The sequence below is a fragment of the Dermacentor silvarum genome, chromosome 1 (genome assembly GCF_013339745.2).
Source record: "Dermacentor silvarum isolate Dsil-2018 chromosome 1, BIME_Dsil_1.4, whole genome shotgun sequence".
Classification (NCBI taxonomy): Eukaryota; Metazoa; Arthropoda; class Arachnida; order Ixodida; family Ixodidae; genus Dermacentor; species Dermacentor silvarum.
The window spans coordinates 249,165,933-249,182,529 of record NC_051154.1 but is presented as its reverse complement, the minus strand read 5'-3'; the positions used below and the strand labels follow the sequence as shown (position 1 = coordinate 249,182,529).

General features: G+C 51.3%; 1 protein-coding gene across 3 annotated transcripts in view; it reads right to left on the bottom strand.

The window, feature by feature from the left end:
- Positions 1-16,597, bottom strand: part of LOC119437031 (protein pangolin, isoforms A/H/I/S) — a 190,038-nt gene that overhangs the window by 155,232 nt on the left and 18,209 nt on the right. For all 3 annotated transcript variants that reach the window (XM_037704095.2, XM_037704094.2, XM_037704093.2), the window contains one exon: positions 10,550-10,638. In XM_037704095.2, the coding sequence (XP_037560023.1) occupies positions 10,550-10,638 (89 nt within the window). The remainder of the gene's footprint in view (positions 1-10,549; positions 10,639-16,597) is intronic.

Below are 16,597 nucleotides of genomic sequence, written 5' to 3'. Positions count from 1 at the left end.
CGCGTCACCGCCGCGGACCGGCCCCGCAAAACGGCCTGAGCGCGCGGGGCTTACTACCTACCGACATCGCACACACCCTCTTTTAAATCTCTTCTTTCCTTTCGTCAACGTTATTAGTTTTCTAGCAGCCGCAAATATAGCCGTCGTCGTCTTCCAAAGCGAACAGCTTTCTTTGGCTCTTTCGCCCGTTTTCATGGTAGGTGGTGGTGGGACTTTCGCCGCCGATACAGATGTGCGCGTTAACGGCTTTTGTTCTCTACGGAATTACTCAATGAAACAACAAACACTACCTAATACCGTCACTGCAATAAATAACGCAGTCAAGCTCACCATTCCTTTAAGAAAGCGAATAGCTCTCTTGAAGCGTTCGGCTATTCGCTTACACTGACTATCATCGATGGTTACTGTTTTTTTTTTTTTTTCACCGCTATACCCGCAACTGAACATGCGCGCAATTTTATTCTGTACCCCCCCCCCCCCCGACCAATTCACCGCTCGTGGATGGAAATGAGAGAGAGAGAGAGAGAGAGGCCCAATCCACGCACCAAGGCGGGCGCCGGCAGGGAGAGCGAAGACAACCGCGGCACACCGAGAGAGACCCAATCTCTGGGTTCGAAGTCGCCGCAGGAGAGCACCCTCGCGAAGTCAGCAGCACACGGCCGCCTCGAGGGCCGAGAGACACGCGCTCTGTGGTCCACGAAACAAACAAAACACCCATGGCTTCCTTTTTCTCCGCCTCCCAACAGTCAAGAGAAGGGACACGCGGCTGGAAAAAGAAACAAACGCGCACGGACGGGGCAACGTGGACCGGCGCACCAGGCACAGCGCAAGGCACACTGCAGGAGGGTGGCAGCCGCAGAACCGAGGCGGCGGGAGAGATGCCTTTCCTAGGAACGAAACAGTAAACTGGCCGGAGGCAGTCACGGCGTTGCACTTTTTTTTTTTTTTTTTTTTTTTTCAGCAGGCATGGGGGACGCCTTGGTGTCTGTTTCAGAGGGGCTATACGCGACACGGCACATGAGGCACGTACACTAGCGAGAGCAGCTGGAAACACCACACTATTGCCCGCTAGAGCCGATTGGCATACCGATACGGAAACGCTGATAGACTAACAAAAACAAACGAACGGAGACGGGAATGAACAACTGCAGCAACCAATGTCAACGCGGATACAATCCCCGTTACGCTGCACTGTTACCACCAAAGTATAAAGAAAGCCTACACACTGGGGATGTCGTCAGTAAGTGCCAGACGAATGCGAAAGCGACACTCCAACTGAGCGGCTGTTCCGCGGTCGCGGCGGGTGCCGTCAAGACGCCAGCCAGTCGATGCATGAAAGCGGGGGGTGCCTTTTCGGGTGCCAACGGTGGGGCAACACCGCATGTGCAAGCAAATCGCGTTCGGCAGTGGCACCGAGAGGAGGATTACTTATTGACCAGCACTGTCAACTTAAGTGTAGGCAGCATCACATCATCAAAAGTGCCGTGCCCACCCCACCAAAGGCCAGAGATAACCTGCACTTTATTTTTCGACGTCGTCGAAAAATAAATTAAGGCGGGCAAGATGAGAGGGAAACTGTAGTGGAACACTACATAAATTTAGACTGATAAAATATTAATCGAAAACTCTTTCTTTTAGTTCATTTGCCGAAACTTGCTAGCATGAGTATACGGTTACTTCAGAATGACGTGCAATCCTGTTTTTACCGATAAACAATTAACCGGATCCGAGTAGACGTCAAAAACCATGACGTTACGGCTATGATGCGCGGACTTTAGGGCAGCGTCGCCACCCACCCTTTCATTTTTGCATCCTTTCCAGCTTACAAAGCCTCCTCTCTTGCAATTAAGCGGCCGTTCTGCCATTGCAGAAGCGTAATTTACTAGCACAGATACTCATAGGAAAGCACTCGCACCGTATTACGATATACTGACATCGACATGAGCTATGGCAGGAGAGAACTTGCGCCACGATGCCTTTGCGATCCTTTTTTTTTTTTTTTTTACGCTGTTCACCTACACATGTACATCGTCATTAATAACTGATCTAACACATTGAAGAACTGCAATTGACTAGCGCTGACAGTATCCTGGTGGGAAAAGGGCGCGCGCTTGCGCCTAACCACACGAAATGTAAACTACCGAAAGAGCGGCGCTTTTGCTACACGCAAGGTGCGAAGTCACCCTCCCACGCCGAGCACACCATGCGCAAGCGAGAGTTCTAAACAGATGCTTCGCTTGAAACGGTCCACGATTTTCGCGCTTCAGCACGCTGGCAGCACGTTTTAATTTTTATTTTTTTCGCTCTCTTTCACCACAAAAAGCGCAGTCGATACTCGTAGCCAGGCGACTATCCCCTACGGAATGCGTTTCACATGTAAAGGGACATACATGCGTGCAAGAACGATATATGTCAGGAGTGAGGAAAAACAAAAATTAACTACGTATCTAGCATCCAGCGCTGGCTATAACGACAACCGGTGTCGCGCGGTCGCTGCTGAATACATACATCTCCATGGCGAGTTTCACGAAGAGCAAATGGATGCGTGAACGGGGAGGGGGGGTGACGATACCCGAGATTTGTAACGGCCAATGCGCGATCCTTCTACGCGGCGTGGCGCCATTATGAAACATTCGAAGAAAAAGGGGGTACCGGCGTCCGTGCCTTTCATACTACTTTACACCACCACGGCGCACGACCGCCGACAAAGCGTGGAAAGAAAAAAGAAAAAAAAAAAAAACTGACTGGAGGACAGCTGGCCAAACATGCCGAGTCTCTCGAATCAACCACTGGGGCACTGCTTCGGGCCTAGCCGCACGGCCCGCATTACCACCACTCTCACTGTGGCGCGCGCGAAAGAAAATGGAGAGAGACGACGATAGCGCGCGGCACGTCCGCCATGCGTTTCTTCGGTGCCGTGCAGCGGCCCAAGCAAGCACGTCGCTCGGCCTTCCTTCCTCATCGCCGGCATGTCGCCGAGCTGCGGAGCGCGCCGCGGGAGCCCAGGAAGAGGAGAGGGATCACGGAGAGGGAGAGAGAGAGAGGGCCAGAAACAGGTTCCGCACCAAAGAGAAACAAAGACGACGCGCGACGACGCAGGAGCAGGCGCCGCCGTCGAGAAGAGACGACGCGGCCCGCCGTGGCTCTCGGAGTGGGAAGAGGAGGTGGGGGGTGGCAGCGTCGCCAGGCGGACCCGCCGCTCGACCCGCTTCCAAGCAAACATCGCCCTCCCCCTCCCCTCCGGAGAGAGAGAGAGAGAGATAGGAACGACTCGCCGGTTCGCAAGCTCGTTTGCCACGCGTTCGTGGCAGAGCACCAGGGCTGGCTGCGGCTGCTACGCCAAAACCACGCGGGCCGTTCGTCGACCAAGCGGGAAAAAAAAAAAAAAAAATTAGTCGCGCGTTAATATACGCGGAAGGCAAGATCTACGGGGCCGCCGCAGAAGCTAAAAGCGCCAGCGCAGCTTTTTAATCCACTTACGAACGTAGAGAGAGAGGCAGTTAAAAATAAAACGGGCCTTCTCTCTCAACCCCCGCTCGGGTTTCGCAGCTCCGCCCGCGCGCGGAAGTTCCGCCAGTCGTGTTTCATAATCATGAACACCTGTGTTCCCAGCTTCGGCTAATTGCTCGCCGCATACGGACGTGTTTATGCGAGCGTTCCGCCGGGCTTGATTGCACCGTGACCGACTCCTACAGCCACCCGCAACACCAGGGGGGCCTCGACACGTGCGCGCACGCAGCTCCGAGAATTCGGGTTTCGATCCCGGCTCCAGGAGCGCCCACGCAGCAGCCGGGGATCGCTTACGAAAACGCAGCGCGCTCAGTGCGCCTAATTCGAGACAATTAAGGGGCCCGCTCGCGCGAAAAAGCCCTGACAGCGTCAAAAAAAAATAATAAAAAAAAATAAAGACTATAGTGATCGCATATGCAGGTTAAGGAATCCGAGGGGAGCAGCTGGATCCCGAGTGATGAGGTCATAGCCTAGAACCACGATTTAATGCTAGAAATCGGTAGTTATATTACACGAGCCGATATCTTCGTATGTTGCTGTAAGACATCGCGTCGGTTATAACTAAAAAAAAAAAAGGGGGGGGGGGGGGGTTACGTGCCAAAACCACGATTTGATTAAGCGGCACGCCGTAGTGGGTGACTCCGGAATAACTCGGACCACCTGGGGAACGCGTCGGTTACAACTCCGTTGGCCTGATCATCTGCCAGGAAACGCCGCAAATATTTCTACAGCACGCGCGCACCGTTCAGCGTCGTTAACAAGCGCGTCCTCGCAAAGGACGGACGCGAGGTTCATTGGGAAGGCGTGTCCATGACAAGCTCAGCGTTCAACAAAGACAACATGAACGAAAAAAAAAAAAAAAAAAAAAAAACAATCGCCATCCGCTCTCAGCCGACAGTAGAGAAGAGGAGGTCAGCAGAAGATGTCCGCCCCGCGCGCAATCCGCTGCTGCCTCCAGTAGCGTAATTGCTTTTCGCGAGAACTGGGCAATGCGTTTTAAAGGAGCGCGCGGTCCCCAGGACGTGGGAACACTACTACGGCGCTGTCTTCTTCGTCTCTGTGGCGCGCAGCATGGCGCACACTCCTGCCCTTTTCGCCAGAAACGCGCGCCGCACGAAGAATACGCAACGTCGACCGTGACCTTGCTCGCGCGATGGACGCAAAGCGGTCCGTGCTCCTTCCGTTACAGGTGCTCCGCCACAAAGCTCAAGAGTTGGGTAACCGGCGGCGGCGGTGGTGCGCATTGCAAAGTTTCGCTTTTCAAAGCGCGGCAGCGCGAGGGCTAAACAAATGATGACGAGCTTTGTCTGACGAACGCGAAACTCAAAGAACAGAACACTGCAAACACATTTTTTTAATGCTTCTATGCTGTCGCAGTTATGCATGCGTGCACTTTATCTCCACAACGGCTGAAAAAGCCCCGTTGCGCTGAAACGCTTTTTGTTTGACGCACATTTCTCCAACGCGCACGGACTTGCGCCTTCTCGTCGACAGCTACATGTTTTCTCCCATGCGCGTTCTTACGGCGCGCATACCATCGATCCCAAATTGCGTCTTTCCGCCTATGAAAAACAGTCCCCCTTTAATCAGAACCTGCCCACAGGCTCTCCGTTGAGCGCGCACGAGCACCCAGAAAGGAATACGGTAGCTACGGCCCAGCGGCGGACGCCTTTTGACCCGCCAGAGTCCATGGAGAGAGCGCGCGCAGCCATCGCTCGCTTTTTTCGCCAGCGTTGGCGATATAGCACTAGTATAGCGGTGAACAATGGCCGGAAAAGAAACACTAGAACGTCGCTGACGAAAGACTGCATTCCTTGCACGGAGCCAGCGCGCATGCGCGAGACATTCGGCAGACAATGTTCTCAGCGCCTGCGAAAACCGCACAGGAAAACAAAAGAAGCTTAGAAAAAAAAATGCGATATAATGTTTAAGCACCACAGAGATCGATACAGGACGAGCAACGCGCCGGCGGCTAACCTTCGTCAACGAAGAGTCTTCATCCACTGACGCCTCTTTCACAGATCGGCCTCAACAATCGCATATATGCCGCCACGACTAGCGTTCGATCGGACGAGGGTTCTCGTCAAAAAGTCGGGCGTCACAAAATGAAAGTTTCAACGGCATACGGTGTCAGTGCCATTGAGATATACGTATATATAGGGTGCCCCACCTAACGAAAGCGCTGCTGACGTTCTTGCGGGCCACGAGCTTATAACGAAACTTTGTAAATATCTCTATAGTGTGCGTGTGACTATGTGCTGTTAAGTTTTTATCACTGTATATATCATAATCATCACCCAGCAGCTGCAGTAGCATGTAAGGCGAATAGCCAGACTAACATATCCAGCATATCATAAAAGCTAGCTTCTCTCTCTCTCTTTCTCCAGCTACCGTTCTCCAAGTTCTTCCCCGAAAAAAAAAAAGATATATATATTTAAAAAAAAAACACGGTGCAAGATACAAATTTCAGACCTACGTTGTTCGGCCATCAGACCTCTGACAACCAAACACAGTAGGTTAGACGATTCCGTTGCACAGCTTGGCTAACGTTACCTGGGACGCACGGTGTCCCAGGTATATAAACTGGTGCACGGTGTACCAGGTACGCACGGTGCCAGCGGAGAGATTCGGTTATCTGGTGCATGATAGCATTAACGGATTGACTTCACAAAGCAAGACTGCGGCTATGAGAGACACCGCAGTGGAGAATCCCGGATCAATTTCGACCACCTGGTGTTCTTTAACGTGCACATAAAAGTTATGTACACATAAATGCGTCTTTGCACTTGGACGCCTTGAAAATGCGGCCACCGCGGTCGGGAACCAAACCCGTGACCTCGTGCTCAGCAGCAGAATGGCCATGGCAACCGCCCCACCACGACGAGTGATGCATTAAACATCATGACGCAGTGCTGCTCTGCGATGGGCGTTTCCTGAACAAGCTAGGGTGCTACCTGCTTCAGATGCACGTGTGCTTGTTATCGGTATGCGTCGTGAGGATTGGACGACAATGAACCAAAAAAATCACTGCTCAAGTTAATAATTAACGACAGGAGAGGTCATGATGCAATTGCAATAGTGAAGCCACCCAGCTAGCGCGCAAAGCGTACACGTTTCACAGAAATGGGCTTGCTAACACCAGTACCAAGAAATGCCTTCTTGAAACGTATAGTGAAACATCACTGGGGTGTTCCGGTGAACATTATTATGCGCATGCAGAAAAAAAAATGTAGTTCGGGAATATCATAACTAGAACAGTGATGCATCTTTCCACACGATTTCTAGCAAACATGATCTACGTTCTGGTTGGCTTCAATAATGTCATTTGAACATGGCTCCGAAGTTGCCGATTAGAAAATTATCCACCAACGTTAATTATTCGCCACTAGTTATTGTCAAATACACCCTGACGTCAGCAGCGGTCAATGACGTGCTGTAGAAGAAACTGTCACCGCGCTGTGCTGCGTTAAATAATTACCTGAGTTGTTCCCTGTGAAACACTCACTATAACGTCCACGTAAAATTTCTCAAGGCGCCGTTATTTCGGGAGAAAAAAAGAAATCTGACCACTATCGAACGATGCAGCCGAATGTGTGAGCAGCTGGGATGAGTAATCGCGGCTTTCAGCAGAAAGCAAAAGTTCTAATCCCGCATGCCGGCCGCGCGGTTCTTGAAAAGCTCGTATCGCAGCAACGAACCTTTTTCACAACGGGCGAAGTGTGCAAACGTTTGCTGGGATAATATTGTACATGCCTGCAGGGCCCCTGCGCTAATTGTTTGTGTGTCGACCTACATCCATCAGCAGTGCCACCGAGCCTGTAAGCTAAATGTCACTCGTGAGAAAACGGAGCGAATAATTACTGTTTCGAAGAAATACACAGCTTGTGCACCCAAGCACAACCATTGACCCACACTTTCCGAATCTCGGCTTAGAGAGCCACGAAATGCGGGCAGATTTCCGCCCAGTCGAGAAGCTTCATATTCAACGAACGCCCCCGCAATCGCTCCTGCGCGCTTATATGATCGGTGAAAGCTACATCCGCTGTCTTCTCCATGACGTCCATTTGTGTCGCTAAGCAAGACAACAGCGATTCCGCAGGACTGGGCTGCTGACAACGCGACCGACGGCGCAATTTCCAGTGGACGCTCGCGGTAAAAAGAAGGGGGGGGGGGGAGGTCGCAATCTACATTGTATCTGGCGCCTCAGAGGTGACCGGCCGCAGCAGCTGACTCAGGACTGGTACACGTAGTAGTAGCAGCAGGCCGAGAGAAAGGAGCGCGCAGCGGGCGAGAAGCCAACAGTGGACAGCAGAGATGGCCACGAAGAGGCGCCGCGGCGGCAAGCAGAGAGAACAGGCCCGCAGAAGATGGACGGCCGCAGGAAGCGGGCTTCGCTTGTACCTCCCCCCTCCACTCCCCCCGCTGCCACCACAACCATCTCCCGAGAAACGTATTTGACCAGGAGCGAGCCCAAACAAACCACGCCCTATACGTGGCAGCAGCATCGTCAGCGAAGAGGCAACGCGCAAGAATTCTAGCCGAACTCGCTCCCCTTCTTTCCTGCGGCGGAGCCTCCCCCCCCCCCCCCCCCCCCCCTCCACGGCACCCCCGTCCGGTGAGGCGCCGCTCTCGCGACGACGAGAGCCTCTGCTGGAAAACACCGGCGGCCCCATCGAGAATCGGCAGGAAACTACGGGGAAGGCCTCGCGCCACCGGAGGTGCCCGATCGCGGTACTTGACAGGGACGAAAACGCTGCTGCACGCGCTCCCCTGTGCTGCCGAACACGTCGCCTGGTGCGGTCAGATTTTGAGATTCGCATGCGAGGCGCTTTGGGCTGAAAGATAGCGCCGTTGGCGCTGTTTTCGTTCTAAATGCTGCGTACCAATTATCCCAACTACAATCTCGCTTGACGTGTTGGGGGCTTTTTATCGAAAGCTCACTGCGATCCGGCCCTCCTAGACTTATAGGCGCGACCACGCAGAAAGCCCGTTGGAAAAGCAAGCGTGTGGCAAGTCGCGTTGCGCAGAGAGTTTCCCTCCTTGGCCTCTCGGTACGGTCCTCGCGTAGCGTTGTAGACATGGTGTCAACAAAACGGAACAGCGGATAAAGCGCTATGTCTTTGACACCCTGCTTTATTAATACAAATGCGATTCTCATTCAGCGGCAGCAGTTACCGTCGGAAGCACGCTCTGCGTTCGGAAACTGATCAATCAGCCACACTCCCTCCGACAACAAAACGATTAATAGTTGCAGTAACAACAGGGAAACTTGGGCAGGTTGGTGTACTGGTTCGTGGGCAAGATCGCTTCTTTCTTTTCTCTCTTTTTTTTTTTCATGTAGTTGTAGCAATGCGACCAACGGTTAAGCTAGAAGGATTTCGAGTGTAAGGTTGTCTCGCGATTTTTAAAACGGCCCCAGCAAGCTATTAGGACTACACTTCCCAGCGTCCGTTAAAATCCGCATCAAATGCACGAAAAGGGAGCGTACCGAGCTATATTCAAACTGCTGCCATGCAGTCTGAAGAATCCGTACAGATAGCTCGTTTCTTGTTATCAGGTTAAGCTCCGCCTTAATAGCGCTAGAGACAGCGCCCGACCACTGGAGACAAGAAAGCAGAAGACACCCGCTGCTGTGGCACTTCCGTCGTTGCAGACAGTCAGAGCCGACACTATTGTATGTTACATGTTTTCTATACTGATCACAAGAATCCACGCTGCTTCATGACGCTCAGTGAACACGTTGACATCACCTTGAAATGAGGTCACGCCTGCATCGGAGCGCAATCGGAAGCTTGTCACTTGGTCACCTTAGCCACGGTCTTCACACGATGGTCACATTTATGTTACGCGATTGAAACAACGTGCCTTACGTTGTTTGCAACGCTCAGAACACCACAGTGAAGTGACATAAATGTGGCGACAGGGTTAAGTTGCGACGCCACTGAATGTAAAAAGGTGCTACATAACGGGGTGTCGCAAGACACCCGTTATGTAGTACCGCAATTTACGACGCAAACAGTGTTGCACGTTCGCTAAGGGGTGGTTCTCGAAGGGTTGTTTTGACTGTTATGTTGTAATGACCGTTGTGTGGTGTATTAACTGCAACAAACTCGTTTTATTTCTACACAAACCGTATGCATAAGTGTACAGGAGAATACGTGCACACTTTCCTTTCATATTAACTTTTTAATAAAAAAAAATTCGCACAAGCTGCAGTGGGTATTCCGAAAACTGGTAATTATCAAAAGCATGAGTATCGTGCCCTGCAACGAAAATATCGAGGTCTATAGTGAAATTCACGTTGCAAACCACGATGCAAGCATATAGCAGTTAATAGCGAAGCATTTTGCGTTCATTACATCACGGCGCCCAGCATGCGCCTGCAGGGCCGGAATAAGAAGCGAATTAGGCGAACGCGCTTCATCAACTGGTTTGCTGACCGCACATGCACGCGTTGTCCACACGACGCCTTGCCGAGGTAAACATGTATCACGTATGAACACCGCATCGCAGAACTAGGCCTTATAAAGCTGGGCGAGCCGAGGCAAACAAAAGAGTTGCACCATTCATGAACCGTTTGAGATGACGCTGCACTGACATAACCAGGGGCAAACACGCAGTGCGCGTGTTGGACTTGGAGATCAAGTCGTCGGATCGTACCTGCTGTTTCCGAGAAGGAAAGAAAAAGAAAAGAAAAAAAACAAGCGCGATGGACACCATGTCCGACCATAATAACCATAAGCATCGCGGCGACAAAAAGCAGACGCGCGCGCTAGGCAACGTTCGCGCCCGAGGCAGACTCGCCGCGGCAGTGACGTCACCGGCGGATACGCCCGGCGGCGGCGAGGCTGCCCGAGGCGCAAACGCGGTCACCTTTCCCTTTCGGCGCGCGCCTTTCGCCGCTCGGCAACAGGTCGCGCCGGCGAAGAGAAGACCTCCCGCGAGCCGTCCCAAACACGGTCGCAAACTGCCACACGTCGGACACCAGATGAAAAAAAAAAAAAAAAAGCGTGCGCTATAAAAACGTGCTCTGACTCACCATTGACACGGCGGCGCCGAGGGCTCCGTTGTGGTAGGGAGGAACGACATATCCAAAGGGCCCCGGAATGGGTTCGAACGAAGATTTTCCTGGAAAAGTGTAAAGAAGAAAGAGGACACGCGCGCTGTTGTAACACCCGGAGCCCAGCAGGCAGACACAACGCAGCAGCACACGGCTCAACGACGCGGCGCCCTGCACTTGTCGCGCGCGAGCGAGATAGATAAGGCACCGCCACACACACACATACACACTATTTAGAGAGGACGCGCGTTTACCGCCGCCCATTGCATTACGCGGGGCAGCTTTCCCGTACTGCCTTGTTTACGAGCGTCCGCCGCCCTGGGCGCCGCCGCGCACACCCGCATCAGCGAGAGGCAATGCTGCTGCTAGCAGCGCAGCTACGCCCTATACACCGGTCGCCGTAAACTCGAGACGACGGCGGTGCGCAGTGCACGCGCTAGCGCAATCCTGCGAGCACACACAGCTTACGGTGCGCCTCGAATCAGGCGAGGAGACGGGCGCCAGTGTGCGACAAAGTCGCAAGGAATGGTCGTTTAGGAGAGCGTACGAAACGACGGGGGGTGAAGGAGCGGGCCTATCGTAGTGTGAAACGCTGCGAGACTGCTGGAAGCAGCTGCGCCCGTAACGCTGAAACCCGAGTCAAAAAGGAACAGCCGACACCTTCTCGCACCAGTCTCGAAAATAAAATTTAAGAAAAGAAAGAAAAACCTGAACAGCAGATGTCACACAGTTAAAACACACACACACACACATACCGGAATGAGCCACGGCCGAACTGGAGTACTTGTGCTCCAGTCCGACCATGATTGAGCTCTGAAACACATCACTTTCGGTATACAGCCGGCTTGGCCGACTGCGGTTGAGAAGAGACAGAGACGAGATAGGAAGAATACCTGCCAGATCGAAAAATCAAGTCGCGATTAGGAGAGAACGTTCATTATTTCACCGGCGAACAATCGCGACACTAACGACAATTAAAAAACTGGAAAGAGTGACGTAGTGGAAGAAGTTGACGAAGAGGAACGAGAAGCTGGATATAGGCGACTGGATAAACGAGGCAGGCGTCAAGGCGAGACGTTCCCGAGTTTGAAATCCCGACAGCTGAGCACTTGGCTTCAAGGGAAGTATGTGCTCTTTCCATGAAACCATGGAAAGGCACTCGGGTGTTCCGCAACATACCGGGGTGAGACGCGCAAAAAGATACACTGAACTAAGTGACGTAACACTGGAACGTATACTGGCACTGTTTTCGGTGTCGGAATTCGAAAGCAGAAACTTTAGCCAACCACTTTACCCCGCTAGGCATAAACTTTTGCCCGTTAAATTACATGAAAACGACAGGAAAGTTTCCCACCCTACACTGCAAAACAATTTACAAAAATGAATAAAATGAATACGGGTGTAAATCAACTTAAACTCACACCCTTACACCCAAAAGGGTGTGAGCCATAGACATACCTTACAGCCTTATTCACTCTTCAGGGTATAAAATATTTTACAGCGTGCGTTCGTCTCACTTTCGGACCGATTCTTGTTTCAAAGTGTCGACGCAGTGCCCTCATTTCTTTTTCCCGATCGTCCAACCTTCACCAGTGTCCGACAGAAGCAGCAGGCCACAATTTGAGCGAGCGATTTACGAGCTGCAGCGAGTAAGGGAAATGCACTTGCTGAAGGCGTTTGTGCACCGAAGCGAGCGACGCATTGACGAGGAAAAAAAAAAAAAAAAAAGTACCTCGTGGGGTGTGTCGGGAATCGAACCCACGATCTCCAACGACATTGCCGCTGAGCAAACGCGGCGAGTCAACTAATAAGACGGAAAATCGCAGTGAACTGCATGTTTATCGCGGCAGGTCATACAAATTTAGCTCTGCATAAGCACAGGAATTCGAACTGGGCTTTTGTATTCTTCCTAAACTTCGGGGTTTGGGGACAAAAATAAAATTTTGTTTTCTTTCGAGGACACAACAGGCGGAAATCGGTTTTTTTTTTTTCTTCTCCTTTCGAAGGTCTATCCCAGGTATGTTCGTTATCAAAATAAAGAACAAAGAAAACTTCGAAAGATACGGCACTTCGTTCATGCAAACGAGGTCTAAGAGTTGTTCCAGGAAAGTGATAAGGTTTGAAATGTATCACATATTCGGCTGTTTTTCTATCTGTCACTGAATTCCTTATTTAAACGGTCACCTTTGACAAAATAAATAATAGTCATCAAAAACAAGTTTTTTTTTTTCGATACCTATACAGGAAGCTCACAAGTTCTGTACATAATTCCCCTTCCCACAGAACCACCGTGCATAAAACTGTATGTTTGAATGAGTGAATAAACTTCCTGTCAAACTTAAGAGTAAAAAATGAAAAGAAAAAAAGAGGTGGGGGTCAGCTTGCACTAGTGGTGCAAGGCTGAAGAAGGCGTAGCTAGAGGTCGACCAAGGTTTACGAAGTTTTCGCGAAGTATTACTATGTTATGCCACGACTTTACCGAGTTTTGCTATTTACTGCTATGCTAAGATTTTAACGAGTTTTTGCTATGTAATGCTATGTTATGCCAAGATGTTTTTAGGCGGTGCAAACGATGTGCTCGGCGCAGAGACACTAGGCAATGTGCCGCCGTCGCGGCGTCACAGAGCTCGATACGAAGGCCGCGAACGAAGCGGCGCCCAGTGACGTCGTGACTTTTTTTTTTTTTTTCGTCTACACGGCTGTGGAAGCTTCGCGATGTACGGGAACTGGCGGTGCAGCGTGGCGCGGCCGAGCGCAGACATGCCAGGTGGTTGCTAGGCGATGCATAGTGACGTCAGAGCTAGGCGCAGCGCGGCTAGGAGAAGCGATGCGGAAGTCGGAGAGAAGACGTCACGACACCGGTGCTAAGCTCCGCGAAGCCAGGCGCAGCTGTGCCAAGTGGTTGCTAGGCAACGCAGTGACGTCATGGCTCGGCGGAGTTTCTGCGAACGATTTATAGACCTTTTTTTTCATGGGCGCCGCCATTGCGTAGGCAGTGGCGCCATCTATGGGCAGTTGGTATGCTGGCTTGGGCGAACGCCCGTGTTGTATGCTGCGGTATACGCTCGGCGGCAGTTCCTGGTGGTTTTTTTCGCACTCGCGCGGTCTATTTAGCATGAAATGGCGTCTTCTACGTGGAGAATCGTCCTGTGAGGCGTAGTGAAGGAATTTAAGTCTGAAGTAATTAAGCGGCTGGAGTAGCTGCTGGCTAAATTTGGGGCGGACTGAGCACCCAGCGCGGGGTGTGCGTGTTTGTTCGAGCTTACAATCAACCTCGGATATCAGTTAAGTATTTCTGAAAATTCGTTCCACGAATGTTAGCTTACTGCAGCATTCTCAGCACTGTAATTATAACCTCTGGTTTAGCTGCAACGAGTAGTTACGAAACATTTGACTATCCTAACAGCGTGGGTACCGTTCTGCTGGAGAATAAGTCGTGCTGTTTACTTTGACAAGCGTTCAAGTTGTTATGTGTAGAAACACTGGGTGACTGCCTTGTTTGCTGGGCAAGGTTTCCGCCCACAAATAAAATAGTTTGGTTAATATTAACCGCATACAGTACAGTGTGAATCACACTTTTCGAGTGGTCGAACGAGCAGCTGCAGACTGTGCGAGCGTCCGAGGTAGTACTAAATGCTGTGTTATAGATGTTTGTTCTATACAGCGTGTGGTACAAGTGGTCCAAGCATGCGGCACGACTATGCGGAGCCTTATTTCGTCGTTATCCCGTGTTCTGTTTTATTTTGCCGCAAAATGAGGACATATGAACTCTTTTTTTTTTTCAGTCTCGTAAGTTGTCATCTACGACGCATTCAGCCATCTTAGGGAAATTATGTCCTTGCATATAGCTGTTGGATTCTGTCTATGCAATCCCCTTTGTATATTGTGCTTTACAGGGCAAAAAGGCAATGCCGATCTAAGCACGAAGAAATTGTGTGTATCATGTTGGTTTGCCAACCGCAGTGCTCGCTGTGTTGAGCAAAGCCTTCGGCCTCTTGCTGGAAGCTAACGTAGACATAATGATTTGAAGTCTACTAGGCTTAATATGCGTGAGAACGATGCCGGTGACTGATGCAAATGTTTTACAACAACTCTTCGTCGAGTGAAAACCGATACATCCAACATAGTTCACAACACATGCACACACCGCGGATGATTATGCGCGTCGCATTTTTGCACATCCAAGAGAAATTTCCGGATACTGTAGCTACTGCTGCACCTAACGGCTACACAGTGGTTGTTCGACGACCCCGTAAGAACTGACATCCTGTAAATTGCACTCAGAACTAGCTAAAACACCTCCAAATCGTTCCGCAGCGCGCGACCGGCAACACATTCAAGCCGCGCCGCGCCGGTTCGCACAAGCCAGAGAGGGGGAAAGGCTCGTCGCGCGCCTTTTCCTCCTCGCCCGATGAAAAGGTCTATAGCCGAACCTCGAGCTTTAAAAGCTACGCTGTTAAAACAAGTATAGGTAGGTACCAATGCAACTACCGCCACAATGGGAGGTGGTACTTGTGCAAGATTATTCAAAAGCAATCATTGTCGATGCCACGGGGATCTTCGATAGCTTTGACGAAACAGCCCTGACCTGATCATCTTAATTCTGTTATCGTTCAGAATTAGCCCGGTGGTTCCCAGCTGCTTACTTGTCACAACGCGACGCTACTGTGAAAGCAGAAGTTATGCGATGCTAAATCGTGTACCACACATCTAAGCGCAGCTGGGGGACGCCGCTGATCAAGGCCGTGATTGAAAGCTTCCAAGCGCTGCCGCTGTGTAACTGTAAGATATGCCAACGGCGCTGAAGTTTTAATGCGTTCGCATTAGGAGTGTCAAAGCGGAAAAGCTTCAGCGGCGATTCAGCGGTAAATACGAGATATATGCGTTCGCGTATATATATATATATATATATATATATATATATATATATATATATATATATATATATATATATGCTCCTGAACGCCACTTTGCAATGTAGTGAACGCGGTTTAAATGATGTATGCGGGACCCCAAAGAGGTACGACGTAATGTTAATGCATTTATCTCACATTTACCGCTAAGTCACCACTGAAGTTTTCCGGAAGACGGCTTTCGCAATGTTTGCCAAAGCGGCTCGAAGTGCCAAAAACCGGCAACACCGAGCTTTTATCCCAAAGCGCACAGTCCCGCTTGCTAAAGGTCGCGCCTAACTCCCCATCTCTTTTGACTCCAGTTTGGGGAAACCTCGATAACAATTTTTTTTTCAAAATGTTCCCCAACTACAACGCACGAATGGCACGCGTGAATCTGCGACTGTCTCGGCGCATTCTTGGCCGAAACATGTTGAACAACCATCGCAGGAATTGAAAAAAAAAACACACAAAAGGAAACCGCGCCCACGTCCCTCGCATCAAACAACCTGTTCGAACAGTGGGATGCGCTTGGCTCGAGCTCCACGAAGCGAATCAACCAGCGACAAGAGCAAGAAGCCCGCCTGACGAACCTCGTCGAACGAACTTGGTTCGCTCCGCGCTATTCCGGGCTCGCGAGTGAAAGCGAGCGAGACGGCCGCGCACGGGCTTTCGCCCTACACACGCATCGCGCAACCGAAGGGGAGCCACCAAAAGAAAACATCGGCCAGAGAGAGAAGAACGCTGTAGTAGTGGGCTACACCCCCCCTCCACACACCTCCGCTGGCAGCGCTTCATCCATCACGCAGACGGCCACAGGTGCGGCCGATGCTAATCCAATACGGCCGGGGTCGGTCGGCCAGCACACGCGGCCGCAGCAGCGGAGAAAACCCTCTCGGACGGGGGCCCCCGATGGGCGCGTGCCGCGAAGCGGTGCAGACATCGAACCGAGCCTATTCGGCAACGAAACGACGGCCGAGCCTCATCAAGATGGACAAAGCAGTCGGCCATCGCGAAACCGACCGCGATGTGGAGAAAGAAACCCGTGCACACCGGGGTTGGCCAAGCTGGGTCCCGCCAGAAAACGTCGATGGCCTTCGCGTGGTGCGAAAAAGTTAGCCGCGACGCCGCACGG